Here is a 15,482-nt window from a genome sequence, read left to right as displayed (position 1 = left end):
AATATTAAATAATACACAATTATTTAATTATTATTAAATAAATGAAAAAATTTGCCGGCTTTGTTTGATTTCGACGCACAAGGTGTTGAACTGTTGAACATGTGTTGCTCGTGCTACTGGTCGTAAACAAATGATTATTATTTATTGAACGAGATTTTTTCCAATTTTCTTCAATGTTCTTCAACGGACCCAACTTAGTAAATAAGGTAACATTGGGAACATGTGGGATGTGCGACGAAAGGGAAGTAGAAGAAGAATCAAAAAGTGGCAACTGTTTTTGTTTGTAACGTAATCACTGGTGGTGGTGGAAACACACAGATACACATAGATACGCAAATTGTCAATGTATGTATTGAATTCTCGAGCATTGCCAGTTTCACCACATCCACATGTTAATCATATTAATATTCAATAAATATAACCTCAGCTATTCAACTAAATTTAAATAGTCATCAGATAAATAAAATAAAAGTATAAAACAACAATAACAATAATAAAGAGACAAATTAAAAAAAACAACACCATGCAATCTGATTCATCTGATGTTAGTAGTGATGATTCCAGTTCAGGATATGAAGATGTCCAAAGTAAACATGTTAACATTGTTGACACTGTCAAGACTCATGATGATGATGATGATGATGATGAAGAGGAAAAAGATGAACTTGTTAAAAAAATTGAAGAATCACAAATTTTAAAACGTGATCATCCACCAGATATTGAGCTTGATGAACCAGCAGCCAAAGTATGTTTTCATCCAAATAAAAATATAATATTATTTGGTACCATGGAGGGAAATATTATAAGCTACAATTATAACAATGAGTCAAATGAACTATTATCAACAATGGAAATGCATGAAGATAGTTGTCGTGATTTACAAATATCTGATGATGGACAAACATTTTATTCAACATCAACAGACATGTCAACGCAAATTGTTATTGTTGATTTTGAAACTGAAAAATGGAAACGTTTTTATGAAAATGCTCACGAGTAAGTTCAATAAACAACATCATTTTATTTATTTATATTTAATTTGTTTTTTTTTTTTTTTTTTTTTTTCCAGTTGTCCAATTTATACAACAACAATTGTTGATGAAAATCTTTTTGCAACTGGTGATGATGATGGTTGTGTTAAACGTAGGTATTTTTATTAAATTAAAAAATTAATATTATTAATTCAATAATTGATTAATTGTTTAATTGTTTGATTGCTAGTTTGGGACATTAGAGAAAATACAACAACACCAATATTCTCAGTTGAAGTTACAAAAAATTCAGTAAATTCAATGCTAACAAATGATGATAAAGAGTGGCTTGTTTGTGCAAGCAACTCAAATGTATTAACAACATTGAGCTTGAACACAAGACAACTTATTGACTCTGAAGAATGTGGCAAGGATGGCCTACTAACATCTCTTGGAATATTTAAAAATGGCACAAAATTAGTAACTACAAATAATTTAGGTGGAATGTATATTTTTCAGTGGGGTAAATTTGGTGCACATGTTGATTATTTTGTAAATAAAAATAAATCACCAATAAATTGTATTGTACCAATAACTGATGATACATTTATTGCTGGTGAAAATGATGGTGTTCTCAGGTAATTTATAATATTAATATTTAATCATTATCATTATTATTATTATTAATATAAGTATTTAATTATTATTTTTGGTACTTTTAGGGCATATGGAATTGGTCCAAACAGATGTCGTGGAGTTGTTGGACAAGTTCATGGTAGAAAAAATACAATTGAATCACTTGATCATTCTGGTGATGGTGGTCTTATTGCTTGTTCATCATCAAATGAAAATTATGTACAATTTTGGAATATAAATTATTTTGAAGATTTAAGTGATGATGATAATAATAGCAGTAATAAAAATACTGCAAGAAAAAAAAAGAGAGGAAAAAAACGTAGACAACCAGAAAAATATTTGAAAAGCAGTAAAATACAAAATCGATCAGCATTTTTTCAAGATTTGAATGAATAATCTTTGTTAATTTAATTAATTTTCATCATTTATTTTTTTTTTTTTAGTTAAAAAAAATAAACAATAAAATAAAAAATTCAACCTAGCCTTAACTGATTTTAAAACCATCATCATCATAACCTTGTAGACAAAATATCTAATATAAATAAAAAGTAAACAAACTATATACACCTACTGTAATTGTCTGACAAAATGTTTAAATCTGCAATTTCAAGAAAATGTAAATTAACAAAATGTCTTTGCATTATTCAATACAGAAATTTATCACAGGCATCAACAAAAATAAAAGAAAATTTTTTTTCTAATAAAGTTGAAGCCTGGCAAATTCATTCATATGGTGATTTAAATGAATTAAAATTGTCAAGTACTCATATGCCAATAATAACTCGACCAACTCAACTTATTGTTCAAGTTAAAGCTGCCAGTATTAATCCCATTGATGTTGCCATGATCAGTAATAAACAATAATAATTATAATTAATTTGTCAATTAAAATAATTTAACACTTAGGTATATTTTGTTATTAAATTATTAAATTTACAGAGGGCTATGGATCAACAGTGTTGAATATAATGAGACAAGCAAAAAAATTAAACACAGGCATTGAATTTCCACTGACACTTGGTCGTGATTTTTCTGGTGTTGTTGTTGCAAAAGGTCATGGTATCCCCAATGACAATATTCAAGTAGGAGATCAAGTTTGGGGTGTTGTACCTGTTGAACAACAAGGCTGTCATGCTAGTCATGTTATTGTTGATGAAAATTTGGTATTTTATTATTATTATTATTATTATTATTTAGGTATATTGAAAAATCATTTCAACTTGACTAGCTAATTTATAATATCTTTTTGATTAATTATTTAGGTAGCTAAAAAACCAAATAATTTAAGTCACATTGATGCATCAAGTATTTTATACTCTGGACTAACAGCTTGGTCTTCATTGTGGATAACTGGTGGTCTATGTTATAAAACAGCAATTCCATCAAGACAAAATAATAGAATATTAATTCTTGGTGGATCTGGTGGTGTTGGAACAATGGCTATTCAACTTGCCAAAGCTTGGAATCAACAGGTACATGTATATTATTTATTTATTTATTTAAAAAACATGATTGTTATTGATAGGTATACCTATTAACATGTGCACTATTTAATAGGTCGTGACAACTTGCAGCAGTGATGCAGTATCTTTGTTACAAAATTTAGGTGCTGATGAAGTAATTGATTACAAAGAATCAAAATGTGATGATAAAATAAATCAAGAAGGACCATATGACATTATATTGGACTGTTGTAATCAAGGAACAGATGAAATAAAAAGAAAAGGATATTTACATTCGACATACATTACTCTAAATTCACCTCTATTAAAAAATATTGATGAGCATGGATTAGTATTTGGTGCAATTAAAAATATTGGTGATTTATTAAAATACAATATTCCAGTTAAAGACAACAAAAGTTTTGTTAAATGGGGATTTTTTGCACCATCATCAACAGGAATAGATATGATTCAAAAACTCGTTGAGACTAATGCAATTAAACCAGTTGTTAAAAAAGTTTATGAATTTGATGATTTACCTCAAGCTTATCAACGAGTTTCTCAAGGTCATTTGAGAGGTAAAATAGTCATTAACATGAAAAATTAAATATATTTACACAAGACAATGGTTTTCTTTTTTTTTTTTTTTTTATGTTGATTCAATTTTTTTTTTATTTTGATTTATTATTTGTGATTCTTGTATTACTACATCACCAGAAAATCCAATTTTATTTTTGATATCTGGTAAATTATTACTGGCAATATTGTGTGCTTTTAATGAGCCATCTTTTAAGATATCCAACACATAGCCTGTATCATTAATGAGCTTTAAATATTCATCTCTAATTGGTTTAAGTTTTTCAACAACTACATCAGCAACTAAAAGTTTATATTGTCCTGTATTTAGTTGTTTGGATTCTTGACAAATTTCTTGAACTGTTTTGTCAAGTAAAAGTGAATGAATTGTTATTAAATTTGATACACCAGGTCTTTCATCAGGATCATATGTTACTTCTGATGTAAAATCAGTAACTGATTTTTTAATATATTGATAAACTGTTTCTGGTGGATCAGTCAAATAAATACAACTTTTTTTATATTCACTTGATTTTGACATTTTTTTAGTTGGTTCTCGTAAAGATTTAATACGTCCACTTGATTCTATGAAAAATAAAAATAAATTGTATAAAGTTATAGATATAGGTATATTAAAAATAATAATATTTACTATTTATAAGTGGTTCAGGAGTTGGAAATGTTTCACCATATTTGACATTAAAAAATTGTGAAATATGTTGTGCCAATTGTAAATGTTGAATTTGATCTTCACCAACTGGTACATGAGTTGCTCTGTAATTATTATCATTAAAATTGTCATCAATCATAAACTAAACTACGAATTAATTTAGGTATATGGGGTATTTTTAAAATAAAAATTAAATTTAATATACTTGTAAAGCAATATATCAGCTGTTTGTAATACAGGATATGTAAATAATCCCAAAGGTATATCTTTTAATTTTTCACTTTTTTCTTTAAATTGAGGTTGTTGAGCGAGACGAGGCATTGTTGTCATACAACCAAATATCCATGCCAATTCAGCATGCATTGGTACTGTTGATTGTTGAAATAAAATTGATTTTGCTGGATCAATACCACATGCTAATAAAGTTGCAGCAACTTTAACAATATTTTCTCTCAATTGTTTTGGTTCCTGAATAATAAAATAAATACAATAATAAATAAATTTAATAATAAAATAAATTAATTTAATTAATAAATAAAAATATACCGGTGGTACAGTCATTGCGTGCATATCGACAATACTCCAAATTACATCATCATTTGAATTTTGAAGTCTGACCCATTCTTTAATGGCACCCAAATAATTACCCAGATGAATTGTACCTGTTGGTTGAATACCAGAAAATACTCGTCTTGGATAAACAACCGCTGCTTTCTATTGATAAATATTTATTTTATTTTTTTAATAATAACCAAAAATAATAGATATTTATTATTAATTTAATAAGCAACTATTTTATTACTTACCTTTTTATTACTGTACAATCTGTACTTTTGATTGTCAATTTTTTTTAATTTATTTAATTCACTAAAACATCGAGAGATATTTTTGCAATTTTTAATTGTTGACAACATTGTTTAGGTATATTATTTATTTTGATTGTGTTTTTTTAAAAGTAAATATAAAGGTTAATACTCATTGGTATTTAGCAATAAACTACATACAAATATGGCTGCCATCTAAGATCTAACTTGATTATTATTATCATCATTGTGTTGTTGTTTTTGTTGATAAATATTCAATTCATCTTGTCATTTTGATTTTAGAGTAAATTAATAGCAAATAGCAACTACAAACAATGTCTCGGCTTGAAGTTAATGTAAGAAGATTACTTGCTAAATGTGAATTAATGGCAAAGGAAGATGTTAGTGAAAATTGGAGATTAGAAAAGGTAAATGTCATTTATTATTGGTATACCTAATATACCTAATATAAAAAAATAATATTTTATTTATTAAATTTCAGTATGTTTTGGCACTTGATGAATTGGTTAAAAAATTGAATGATGATTTGATAGAGTAAGTGTATTTGTCAAATTATAATAATAAAATCATAACATATGGACATTAATTGATTGATGATAATTTAATTTAATTTAGTAAACCAGCTAAAGATACAATTTCTGAATATATAAAAAGAACTAAATTTCTCAAAGGAATCATTGAAACAGCAAAATTGTCTAGTCCAATTGAACGAATTGCAGCAACTCAAATGTTAAGTAAAACATCATCATCATCCTTATCATCAATATCCAATGATAATAACAATACATCCAGTATAACAACTCAAATACATCAAAAAACATCAGCAAAATACAACAAAGAATTGAGAGCTGAATTATTTAATTCAAATTCATCAAAAGATGGTCTTAAACAACGTTTATTGAGTCCATCATCAAATCAAGATGACGATTTAAATTCAATTCTTAAATACAATAATGATATGCAAGAAAAAATAGCTGAAAATATGATGATGATGACATCAAGTATGAAAGAACATGCATTAACAGCAAATGCATTTATAACAAAAGACGTTAATAAACTTATTAAATCAGATGAATTAACTGATAAAAATACAGAAAAATTAAAAAACGAAACATTAAGACTTGAGGAACATACTAAATCACAATGGAGATGTTGGGTTTGGATTATGGTTGTATTTGTTTTGACTGTTTTTTTCAGTAAGTATTTATATATTGATCTGTATTGTAATAAATATTAATATAATATTATTTTTTGTTACAGATATGATTATATTTATGAAATTTGCCAAGAAAAAAGTATGATTATCACATTTATTTACAAAAATAAATACTACTGCTATTTTATAAATTTGTTTTTGCTGTTATTTATAATTTATTTAATAAAATTTTATTATATTGTATTTAATTTTTTATTATTAAACTTATTAAACTGTATCTAATATAAGGGCCAGCATGTCAATATGTCATGGCAACTTGTTATCATAATATACATACATACATACATGCGTATTCAGCTGAATGTATTGTATATAGATACGATGATGATGATGATGATCAATTAATGATATCAGCTGTACACTGTAGTCTGTCTGTAGTTACGAATCACGATGGAGGGAAATGTCGAAAATTTGAGTAATCAACCACCAAGGCCAATTAGAAGACCTGGTAAATATTTTTTTAATTACAAAATGTACAGTACATATTATTATTATTATTATTATTATTATTATTATTATTATTATTTTAGGTAAAGTCAAAGTAGTCAGAGCCCTTTACAATTATACAGCTCAACATGTAAGTATTATTATTATAATATATAAGTCAATTATTATAAATGATTATTTTTCATATAAGGCTGATGAATTGTCATTTGACGAGGGACAAGTACTTTATGTCTATGACAGAGACACTCAATCAAATTGGTGGAAAGCTAAATGTGGAGATAAAGATGGTCTTATACCTTCAAATTATGGTAAATAAATAAATAAATAAATAAATAAATAAACAAATAAATAAATATTATAATAATTTTAATAATTATTCTAGTTGAAGAACAAACAGAAGAAGTTGAATTGCCACTTCATGAAGCAGCAAGACGAGGCAACATTTCATTTCTCACTGAATGTTTAAAAAGTGGTGTATCACCAACTGGTCTTGATGCAGCTGGCAACACACCACTTTATTGGGCAGCACGTGCTGGACATATTGATTGTGTTCGTTATCTATTAAATTTAGAAATGTCATCAGCAATTAATGCTCAGGTATTTTTATAAATTAACTTGACAACTGTTATTATTATTTTTATTAGAAATTCATTGTTATTTTTAATTTTTTTTTTTTTTTTCAAGAATAAAATGGGTGATACACCACTTCATATTGCTGCAAGTCATAAACATCTTGAGACAATTGAATTGCTACTGGCATTTGGTGCTGACACATCACTCAGAAATAATGATAATTTATTGGCTGAAAATTTAACATGTGATGCTGCAATTATAAATGCAATACAATTAACAAAACGTAAGCCGTGTGATGATCGTGATTATGGATATGGAGCTGATGATTACAATGATGACAGTGAATAAAAAAATAAATTATTCAGGGTATATAATACAAGACTTTTTATATTTAATAATATTTATTAATATTAATGAATGAAAATAAATAATAAATTTACATTTGTTTGCTAAACCAACGATTAAAATCAAGACGCAAAAGTAATTGTGCCAAGTGTTTACCACTTGGTTGATTGTGAACTCTATTTAATGTTTTAATAAGTAAATCCATAATGGTGCTTAATGTGTCTGTTAAAATTTTGAGTTCTTCTCTTTCTGTACTTAGTAATGCTGTAACTTCCCACATTGATGATTGAACAATAAAATCATCACACAGACGAAGTAATAATCTAATTAAATTATTAACTGGATTTTTATTTTCAGCATTACCAGTTAAAAATGTTTGTGACATAATATTTGCTAAAAAAATTGAATGAGCTGTTTGTATATCCTCAAAATTTTTAGTATTTTTAATGCAATTTTCCATAACAGTATATTGACTTTCCAATACATCAACTTGTAAATAATATTGTAAATTATCAAGAATAAAAATAAGATTATTTCTCAATTGTAATACACCAATATCAATATTTTTTGAACGTGCATGCTCTGACCATAATTTCCATAAATTAATTTGGGTTTTTTTAACTCTCAATAAAAATCTAAATATAATATTATAATTAACAAGTGATTTTGGATTAAATAAAAGTTGCAATGGCCAAACAACTTTATACTGAAGTACAATAATACCCCATCCTTGTTTATCAATTGGATCATCACGATCACGTTCTTTATTTAAATTATTAATTTCATTATTATTATTATTGCTGTTATTATTTTGTAATGTTTCTGTTATTGGTGGTAGTGGTAATGCAAAATTAAAACAATCCATTGCACTTTCATCATTAAGCATCATTTTTCTCATAGTCATTTGAAATGCAAGATTAACATCTCTTGATGTGTGACTTGTTGGCATTTTATTTAATAAATGTGATGTTAATTTAATAAAATCCAAAAATAAATCACCTCTACCAATGAGAAAAAAATCTTTGATAAATTTAAGTTGTTGAAATAATTGTGCATCATCAACAGCAACTTGCCACAATAATTTTGTCACACATTTTTTTAATTCATCAATTGTATTTTCAAATTCAGTCACATCAAATATTGCTTTCATTTGTAGACTTTGAAGTTTACCAAAATACTCGTGTTCTTTTTCACCCCATACTGGATTTTCATTTTTTTCAACAGCTTTTAACAAACAATCATGTTGACGTGGATCATTGCCAAATATTATTATTGTTTGACCAATACTCAATATTTTCATGGCCAATGATAGTCTAATGTATGATGGTAACATGTCAACAACAATATCATAATTCCACATATCAACAATTTTTTTTTTACCAACTCCACTTGTTGTTGTTGTTGTTGCTGCTTCTTGTGTATTATTATTATTATTATTGGTCTTTGTTTTTTGAATAAAAAATTCTTTATGTACATCTTCAAGTTGACCATACAATAACCAACTTGTTAATTGTTTATAAAAAATAGCATGTACACAGTGTGACATTTTTTCAAGTGCCAATTTAACTTCAGGCATACCAGTATGTATTTGTTGATGAATACACTGTAACAATGCACATCCATGAATTTTTAAACTATTTATTTGACGTATTATGTATTTTAATATATTAAATAAATGTTGATATTTTTCGATACGAGATAGTATTGTTGTTGCTGGTGTATGAGCATTGTGTAATATACATTTTTCTAAATCAGCAATTTCATCTCTAAATGGTTCCAATGCTTTGTCCATTCCATCACATAATGCCTGAAGATACAATCCTTCTTTGAGTATAACATTAAATTCATCTTTTTCATCTGTAATTATTTTTCATTCAATGTAAATTATCAATTTATTAATTTACAATAATTACATACCATTTGTGTTGATAATAACATGTGATGATGATGATGATGATGATGATTTAGTTGTTGAATTTGTTTTGATAAATGATCTGATGAAATTGCAGTCATTGGCTATTTGTTGAATTTCTTTGATTAAGCCTCTTTCACCAGGATGAAAATATTTATCCAACAAAATTGACTATTTCAAAAAAAAATAAATAAATTATATTATCTAATTATTATTAATATTTTTTTTACTTACATCACTCTCAACAATTTTTTCCAAACTCGTGGAGCATCCCCACAATGACAGCAAAAGCTCGTGCAACATTTTTTATATTGTTATTTAATAAATCATCTGTGAAACTATATTTAAATGTACCTATAATTTATTTATATCAATTGTTATTTGTTTACCAATAATTTAAAATGTCAGTTTGCAATTATTTTATTATTATTATTATTATATTTTTTGTGTGTCCAGATGGTGGTGCCCTCTTTTTTTTTAGTTTATGTATGCTGATTATTATTATTTTTTTTTGTTTGTTTACAAACTCTTAAAGTATATGTCTAATCTAAACACATTACTAAACACTATTATAATTTTGACAATCACTATTTCTATGGCCTGATATTATTTTATTATTGATTGAACAACAATACTTGAATATTTTTAAAAGTGTAAAACAATAAATATTTGTGCAACAATTTGTAGGATTATTATTTAAAAGAAATGTAAGTTGTAAGATATATAGGTATTTGTTTACAAATTTTTTCATAACACATGTACCTATGTACTTTTCAATTTTATTGATTATTTCCTTTACAGGGTGTAACAACAAACAACTGATGGTGTTATCATAATAAATTAATAAAATAAATCAGAATAATTACCTCAGTGCCTAACATAATAATAATAATAATATAAATAAAATGAGAAAATATCATCAGGCAGCATTGACATTAACTGCAGCATTTAGTTTGATTGCATTAATGTTTTACAGACACGAATACAACAAGCTGAGATTTGTACTTCAAGTATTTAATTATTTTGGTAAACCAATGAAAAATGGTTATTATTATGATAATTGTACATCAAATATGCCAATATCAATGAGATTAAATAGTGATTATTCAGAGCCAATATCATCATGGCAAAGATTATCTGATAATTTTTATGTTTATTCATCATACAGAGTTAATGATTATGAAATTAAAACAATAGCATTTGGTGAAGATACTGATATTATTAATTATTCATGTAAAATATACATTGATGATGATGATGATAATAATGGTGGTGGTAATTATAATAATGAAAATAATAATAATAACAACATTGTCAGTGTACCTGGTGATTTTTCATATGTTGTTATGGATAGTACACATCAGCCACAAAGCACAAATGATGTTTATGAAGGTGACAAAACATATTCTGGTTTTATATTAACATGCAAATGTCAAATGGCCATTGACAATGATAAACAAGTAATTGGTGTTGAGTATTCATCATCACCATCAACAGCAACAAACAATGATGAGTATATTTATCAAAGTGTTCATACAATAATTGATGATAATAATAATAATAATAATAAAAGTGCCATGGCAATATGCATTACACCATACAACTCAAACTCAAATAATTTACCAAAAAGAATGGACATGATTAGTTATTTGTCATTTAATCATTATATTGGATTAAATAATTTTATAATTTATAATTCAGATATAATATCTCATGTGTTTAATAATGGTCTCAAAGCATTGGCAGCTTTAACAAGTAATAGTAATAATAGCTTTACATATACAACAGTAACATGGAATTTTCCATATAAAAATATGCCAAGTTTTATTTTACGTAAAATAATTGAAACTGATTGCATTTATCGTTCATACAATAAGGCTGCATTTTCCATGACTTTTGAATGGAATGAATATCTTAATTTAAATCATCATTCATCATTTTTAAATCTTTTATCAAATATTGATAAAAGTGTATTTTTTGGTACAACTGAGGCTGCTGACACAACAATACTTGGAAATAATAAAAATATTGATAGATATGAAATAAATGTTGTGACATATTGCACAGACATGGCATCTCATGATTCATTTAATAATACAACTCCAATAATATTACGAGCAACACGTAGACTTGTAAATAATAAATTTACTCAACAAAGATTTGTTTATAAATTAATAAACAATATTAATAATATTGCTGATAACAAATTAATAACAAAAGATAATATGAATGATTTTGTTGTTATAAATAAATATGAAAAATGTTTCATCGATGATAAAAATAAAAATCAGCTATTTGAAAATGGCCTTTTAAAATTTGCTGAATTTATGACAAATTCTCAAATATTCCAATATTACATTAGTGGTAAATTATTTTATTAGCTCGTAAACACACACACACAATCTGCTGATGTACGAACAATAAATAACAAGTATAATTTTTATAACCATTGTGTATCTCATTATTGTTGTTTTATAATAAAAAATAAAAAAAAAAATAAACAAATTCATATTATTATAATGTTAGTTTTTATTTTTTATTTTTTCACAATAATGATCATAATAATTCATAATTCATAATAATAATAATGATGATGATGGATGATGTTTATCGCAATTTATAAAAGTTTAAAGAAAAAAAAAAAAAAAATCATCTCATTTTTCAATAAACATTGAAACAAGTAAAAAATATATAAGTAAGTATAATATTATTATCTACTTGAGACGTTGCATTATAGCTGAATTTTGTAAAGAAGCATCTTGAATTGTTTGACTGTCTTCAGTGAGTTCTTTGGTCGGATAAGATGTTAATAAATTAAAATTCAAGTTTGCATATTGTGGTCTCATTGTCACAATGAATCTTCTGATATCACCAATAGTATGACTCAAATTAAATTGTTCACGTATATTTTGACCATCAGCAAGTCTTATTTGAATTGTTGTTACTGGTGTATCATTTGACAAATTTAATTGACTACGTGCCAATGTTTCATTTGCTGTTTGATCAGCTGGATTTGATGGTACAGTCATACCAACAGTAGCTGGTGATGGACTATAATAAATAATAAATTGTAAATTGTAAATAAATAATCAATCAAATAATATTTATATTTTTAAATAAAATAAATTACCTTCCAAGTTTGTGTCCTTTACCAGCAAATGCCATGACTTTTGGTTTTGCTGGTACATATTCTTCATGACGATGATCTTCCATATCTAAACGTGCTTCAACACCTTGAACTTCTTGACGTATTTCCATTGGTATTTCACCACGTTTTATTGCAGCCAAAAATTCATGATTTTCTGGATCAGTATAAGATCTTAATTCACGATCATTAACAGTAAAACCATCACGCCATAATTTCAATACAATTAATCCACTATTTGATGAATTTTCAGCATTACCTGATGCTGAAGGTATAACTGTAACAACAATTCATTTATCTTGATTAATAAATATAACTTGTTTTATTTAATTTTATTTAATTTTATTTAATATTACCTTCAGTATCTTCAGTTGTTTGTCCTAATTTATAGCCAGTACCACTGAATGTACTGGGTCTTTGTGATGAGCCATGATGATGATGATGATGATTATGATTATGAGTATTTGATGATGACGATGATGATGACGATGATGAAGATGATCTTTCAGATGGAGGAACAGATTGTTCTTGGCATTTTTTAAACATATCATTGACAATGTCATTTTTTTTCTTTTTATTTGGACCAAGTACTTGTTGACCACTGTGTACTGATCCACCAGCATAAAATGCTTGTTGTCCTTCATCATCTGAACTATCATCTTTATTCTGAAGTGAGCTCAGTGTTGTTATTCTTGAATTTGTTTTTATTTTATTTTTTGATTTTGATGTTGTTGTATCCATTTTAAAGCTTAATGTTTCACTTGATGCTTCACCAGTTGTTGTTGCTGTTGCTGCTGCTGCTGCTGATGATGATGATGATGTTTTACGTTCTGTATTATCAGGTGTTGTCTCTGGCTGATCTAGAGATTCTTCAGCGTCTTGAGTATCAATTTGCTCAACAACAGATTCCAAATCTAACTCACCAGGTCCATTGTCACTTGCTTCATAAAATGTTGCAAGTGCAACCTGTATATACAAACATTTATTTATTATTATTTATAAATGCTTTTAAAAAGAAAATCAGTATTTGTTTTATTATATAATTTTATTTAAAAAAAAAAAAAAAAAATGTGCTGTCTCACCTCAAGCTGATTAGCTGACAAAGCAATGTAAAATTCAGCTCTTTCACGATCAACCCCAGTAACTTCCATAAATTGGGTTATAAGATCTTCCATTGTTTTTATTATTATTATTTAATGTATAATAAAAATAATTTATAAAATATTTATCACCTTGACTTTGATTCTTGAATTTAATCACCGGTGATTGATATTTGATGTAGTTGTTGTATATTAATTATTAACCTCTGGATAAATTTATCAAGACGGTAGGTATATTTAATTGAAAATAAATATAAATATTACAATTCAATTAACTTGTACTCAACTATTGTTATTATTGTTATTAATTATTATTTTATGTTGCTGTTGTCATTTTTACAAATTTTTGCCAACGGGGATGACAAAAGAAATATGTAGTGTTCACACATACAACAACGTAAATTAATTCATATAGGTATACACACACACATATAGAAATGCATTAAAAACCGAAAGATGGAAGCACCTACTTACTCCTGTAACGACTTTTGTTTATTGTTTTTTTTTTTTGATCAATTTTTCTTTTTTCTGTGAAAAACTGTGAAAAACGTTCAAGTATGTACACTGTGATAAAGACAATGCAATTGACATTATCAATGATGATAATTATAATACAAATAGATAATAAAGGTAGTAAATTTTATTTATTTAAAATTACAACAACAAAAAAGACATGTCCCTCGTTTAATCCAATAATATGATATATTTCCAGTCGACAGATTAATTTCATCAATAAAATTGTCATTGTCATCATCATCATGACTATCGGTCGAATTAATTGACTTGTATAGTGGACACAAGTAATTGGATTCACCAACAACAAGTCTATCAAAAGTATGTAAGTAACAAATAATTAATGGTACATTTGTCCAAATAATTTTTGGTTGACTTGGAATAATACATTGTTTATCAAAATCCCACATTGCCCCTAATAAATATATATTTTCAATGCCAAATGATGATGATGATGATGATGACATATTTTTATCATCAAAAGATTTTGACAACAATGTAGAAGAAAGAGTATTTGTAATTTGTCCTTTAAGAAGTAGTTTATCAATATCAATTTTATCATCACCAATTTGTGTTCTGTAAAACATTGTTTTTATTGAAAATATTAATTTACTTTGTGATGATGATAATAATAGAGCATTTAAATTTATTGAATATTGTGGAAAGCCATGATTAATCCATTTATGCAAAAAATCAAAACTCTGATTAATTTTATCAACACACTTTGTCAATACATTTATAAGCTCATCTTTATTTTCATCATTAATAATTGACTCTGATAATAAATGATAAATAATAGCTTTTTTAATGGTCTCCTTATCTTGACAATTATTCAATAATAATTTATCAATAATATTTAGTATTATATTGTAATGATGAATCTCTTGAATTAAAATTGTATTTATTGGCATTAAATAATCAATGGGATATTTACATTGTGCTTTTTCAATGTCTAATATTTTAGCATACAACTTGATTTTTATTTTGATAATTTTATCATTAAATATAGTAGTTGCAAGACTTGCATCTTCAATTAAATTGGTGGTATTTTTTATTTGTTCATTGAATGCCATCATATTAAAATTGCTTATAAAATTTTGGACATTCCTTGT

At 26.2% G+C, this 15,482-nt stretch overlaps 8 protein-coding genes across 10 annotated transcripts; 5 read left to right on the top strand and 3 right to left on the bottom strand.

The window, feature by feature from the left end:
- The first annotated feature begins 266 nt into the window (after window positions 1–266).
- LOC122851166 (WD repeat-containing protein 55 homolog) lies at window positions 267–2,007 on the top strand. The gene is made up of 4 exons (XM_044150226.1): window positions 267–996; window positions 1,070–1,143; window positions 1,222–1,609; window positions 1,694–2,007. Exons 1-4 carry the CDS (start codon window positions 524–526, stop codon window positions 2,001–2,003), a joined length of 1,245 nt encoding a protein of 414 aa, XP_044006161.1. The 5' UTR covers window positions 267–523; the 3' UTR covers window positions 2,004–2,007.
- Window positions 2,008–2,129: 122 nt separating this feature from the next.
- Window positions 2,130–3,805, top strand: LOC122851168 (reticulon-4-interacting protein 1, mitochondrial). The gene is made up of 4 exons (XM_044150227.1): window positions 2,130–2,457; window positions 2,547–2,770; window positions 2,870–3,079; window positions 3,165–3,805. The coding sequence occupies exons 1-4, from the start codon at window positions 2,196–2,198 to the stop codon at window positions 3,654–3,656; spliced, it is 1,188 nt and encodes a 395-aa protein (XP_044006162.1). The 5' UTR covers window positions 2,130–2,195; the 3' UTR covers window positions 3,657–3,805.
- On the bottom strand, window positions 3,699–5,319 carry LOC122851169 (tryptophan--tRNA ligase, mitochondrial). The gene is made up of 5 exons (XM_044150228.1): window positions 5,102–5,319; window positions 4,842–5,009; window positions 4,501–4,763; window positions 4,278–4,399; window positions 3,699–4,210 (listed from the first exon to the last, which is right to left on the bottom strand). Exons 1-5 carry the CDS (start codon window positions 5,207–5,209, stop codon window positions 3,699–3,701), a joined length of 1,173 nt encoding a protein of 390 aa, XP_044006163.1. The 5' UTR covers window positions 5,210–5,319.
- Window position 5,320: 1 nt separating this feature from the next.
- LOC122851171 (vesicle transport protein USE1) lies at window positions 5,321–6,518 on the top strand. The gene is made up of 4 exons (XM_044150231.1): window positions 5,321–5,526; window positions 5,601–5,653; window positions 5,735–6,315; window positions 6,380–6,518. Exons 1-4 carry the CDS (start codon window positions 5,434–5,436, stop codon window positions 6,418–6,420), a joined length of 768 nt encoding a protein of 255 aa, XP_044006166.1. The 5' UTR covers window positions 5,321–5,433; the 3' UTR covers window positions 6,421–6,518.
- LOC122851172 (osteoclast-stimulating factor 1-like) lies at window positions 6,386–7,703 on the top strand. Its single transcript, XM_044150232.1, has 5 exons — window positions 6,386–6,783; window positions 6,866–6,912; window positions 6,973–7,090; window positions 7,165–7,379; window positions 7,467–7,703. Exons 1-5 carry the CDS (start codon window positions 6,726–6,728, stop codon window positions 7,701–7,703), a joined length of 675 nt encoding a protein of 224 aa, XP_044006167.1. The 5' UTR covers window positions 6,386–6,725.
- Window positions 7,704–7,737: 34 nt separating this feature from the next.
- Window positions 7,738–10,054, bottom strand: LOC122851164 (gamma-tubulin complex component 4). Of its 2 annotated transcripts, XM_044150223.1 has the most exons (3): window positions 9,847–10,054; window positions 9,618–9,783; window positions 7,738–9,557 (listed from the first exon to the last, which is right to left on the bottom strand). In XM_044150223.1, exons 1-3 carry the CDS (start codon window positions 9,913–9,915, stop codon window positions 7,792–7,794), a joined length of 2,001 nt encoding a protein of 666 aa, XP_044006158.1. In that variant the 5' UTR covers window positions 9,916–10,054; the 3' UTR covers window positions 7,738–7,791. The 2 variants fall into 2 exon arrangements, with proteins under 2 accessions (XP_044006158.1, XP_044006159.1); XM_044150224.1 differs by lacking the exon at window positions 9,847–10,054 and having other exon boundaries at window positions 7,792–9,507; window positions 9,618–9,777.
- Window positions 10,055–10,120: 66 nt separating this feature from the next.
- LOC122851162 (putative uncharacterized protein DDB_G0282133) lies at window positions 10,121–12,117 on the top strand. Its single transcript, XM_044150220.1, has 2 exons — window positions 10,121–10,319; window positions 10,414–12,117. The coding sequence occupies exon 2, from the start codon at window positions 10,518–10,520 to the stop codon at window positions 11,991–11,993; it is 1,476 nt and encodes a 491-aa protein (XP_044006155.1). The 5' UTR covers window positions 10,121–10,319; window positions 10,414–10,517; the 3' UTR covers window positions 11,994–12,117.
- Window positions 11,253–14,257, bottom strand: LOC122851163 (NSFL1 cofactor p47). 2 transcript variants are annotated; one of them, XM_044150222.1, is made up of 5 exons: window positions 13,990–14,257; window positions 13,840–13,925; window positions 13,114–13,723; window positions 12,743–13,034; window positions 11,266–12,663 (listed from the first exon to the last, which is right to left on the bottom strand). In XM_044150222.1, the coding sequence occupies exons 2-5, from the start codon at window positions 13,906–13,908 to the stop codon at window positions 12,327–12,329; spliced, it is 1,308 nt and encodes a 435-aa protein (XP_044006157.1). In that variant the 5' UTR covers window positions 13,909–13,925; window positions 13,990–14,257; the 3' UTR covers window positions 11,266–12,326. The 2 variants fall into 2 exon arrangements, with proteins under 2 accessions (XP_044006156.1, XP_044006157.1); XM_044150221.1 differs by having other exon boundaries at window positions 11,253–12,663; window positions 13,840–14,257.
- Window positions 14,258–15,482: the final 1,225 nt, after the last annotated feature.

The sequence above is a fragment of the Aphidius gifuensis genome, linkage group LG3, assembly GCF_014905175.1.
Source record: "Aphidius gifuensis isolate YNYX2018 linkage group LG3, ASM1490517v1, whole genome shotgun sequence".
In the NCBI taxonomy this organism is placed as follows: domain Eukaryota; kingdom Metazoa; phylum Arthropoda; class Insecta; order Hymenoptera; family Braconidae; genus Aphidius; species Aphidius gifuensis.
The sequence above is the reverse complement of the archived record's forward strand: the minus strand, read 5'-3'. Positions and strand labels throughout refer to the sequence as shown.

Bases quoted from the DNA above. Each gene is read 5' to 3' on its own strand.
- LOC122851162 (XM_044150220.1), top strand. From the start codon at position 10,518: ATGAGAAAATATCATCAGGCAGCATTGACATTAACTGCAGCATTTAGT.
- LOC122851166 (XM_044150226.1), top strand. From the start codon at position 524: ATGCAATCTGATTCATCTGATGTTAGTAGTGATGATTCCAGTTCAGGA. The intron at 997-1,069 runs GTAAGTTCAATA...TTTTTTTTCCAG, and splicing joins TTTTATGAAAATGCTCACGA to TTGTCCAATTTATACAACAA. The intron at 1,610-1,693 runs GTAATTTATAAT...TGGTACTTTTAG, and splicing joins GAAAATGATGGTGTTCTCAG to GGCATATGGAATTGGTCCAA.
- LOC122851168 (XM_044150227.1), top strand. From the start codon at position 2,196: ATGTTTAAATCTGCAATTTCAAGAAAATGTAAATTAACAAAATGTCTT. The intron at 2,458-2,546 runs GTAATAAACAAT...TTAAATTTACAG, and splicing joins CATTGATGTTGCCATGATCA to AGGGCTATGGATCAACAGTG. The intron at 3,080-3,164 runs GTACATGTATAT...ACTATTTAATAG, and splicing joins CCAAAGCTTGGAATCAACAG to GTCGTGACAACTTGCAGCAG.
- LOC122851163 (XM_044150221.1), bottom strand. From the start codon at position 13,932: ATGGAAGATCTTATAACCCAATTTATGGAAGTTACTGGGGTTGATCGT. The intron at 13,035-13,113 runs GTAATATTAAAT...TTGTTGTTACAG, and splicing joins AACAACTGAAGATACTGAAG to TTATACCTTCAGCATCAGGT. The intron at 12,664-12,742 runs GTAATTTATTTT...TATTTATTATAG, and splicing joins AAAGGACACAAACTTGGAAG to TCCATCACCAGCTACTGTTG.
- LOC122851169 (XM_044150228.1), bottom strand. From the start codon at position 5,209: ATGTTGTCAACAATTAAAAATTGCAAAAATATCTCTCGATGTTTTAGT. The intron at 5,010-5,101 runs GTAAGTAATAAA...ATTTATCAATAG, and splicing joins GATTGTACAGTAATAAAAAG to AAAGCAGCGGTTGTTTATCC. The intron at 4,400-4,500 runs GTATATTAAATT...TAATAATTACAG, and splicing joins GCTGATATATTGCTTTACAA to AGCAACTCATGTACCAGTTG.
- LOC122851164 (XM_044150223.1), bottom strand. From the start codon at position 9,915: ATGTTGCACGAGCTTTTGCTGTCATTGTGGGGATGCTCCACGAGTTTG. The intron at 9,784-9,846 runs GTAAGTAAAAAA...TTTTTGAAATAG, and splicing joins AAAAAATTGTTGAGAGTGAT to TCAATTTTGTTGGATAAATA. The intron at 9,558-9,617 runs GTATGTAATTAT...AAATAATTACAG, and splicing joins TGTTATTATCAACACAAATG to ATGAAAAAGATGAATTTAAT.
- LOC122851171 (XM_044150231.1), top strand. From the start codon at position 5,434: ATGTCTCGGCTTGAAGTTAATGTAAGAAGATTACTTGCTAAATGTGAA. The intron at 5,527-5,600 runs GTAAATGTCATT...ATTAAATTTCAG, and splicing joins AAAATTGGAGATTAGAAAAG to TATGTTTTGGCACTTGATGA. The intron at 5,654-5,734 runs GTAAGTGTATTT...AATTTAATTTAG, and splicing joins TTGAATGATGATTTGATAGA to TAAACCAGCTAAAGATACAA.
- LOC122851172 (XM_044150232.1), top strand. From the start codon at position 6,726: ATGGAGGGAAATGTCGAAAATTTGAGTAATCAACCACCAAGGCCAATT. The intron at 7,091-7,164 runs GTAAATAAATAA...TAATTATTCTAG, and splicing joins TCTTATACCTTCAAATTATG to TTGAAGAACAAACAGAAGAA. The intron at 7,380-7,466 runs GTATTTTTATAA...TTTTTTTTCAAG, and splicing joins CATCAGCAATTAATGCTCAG to AATAAAATGGGTGATACACC.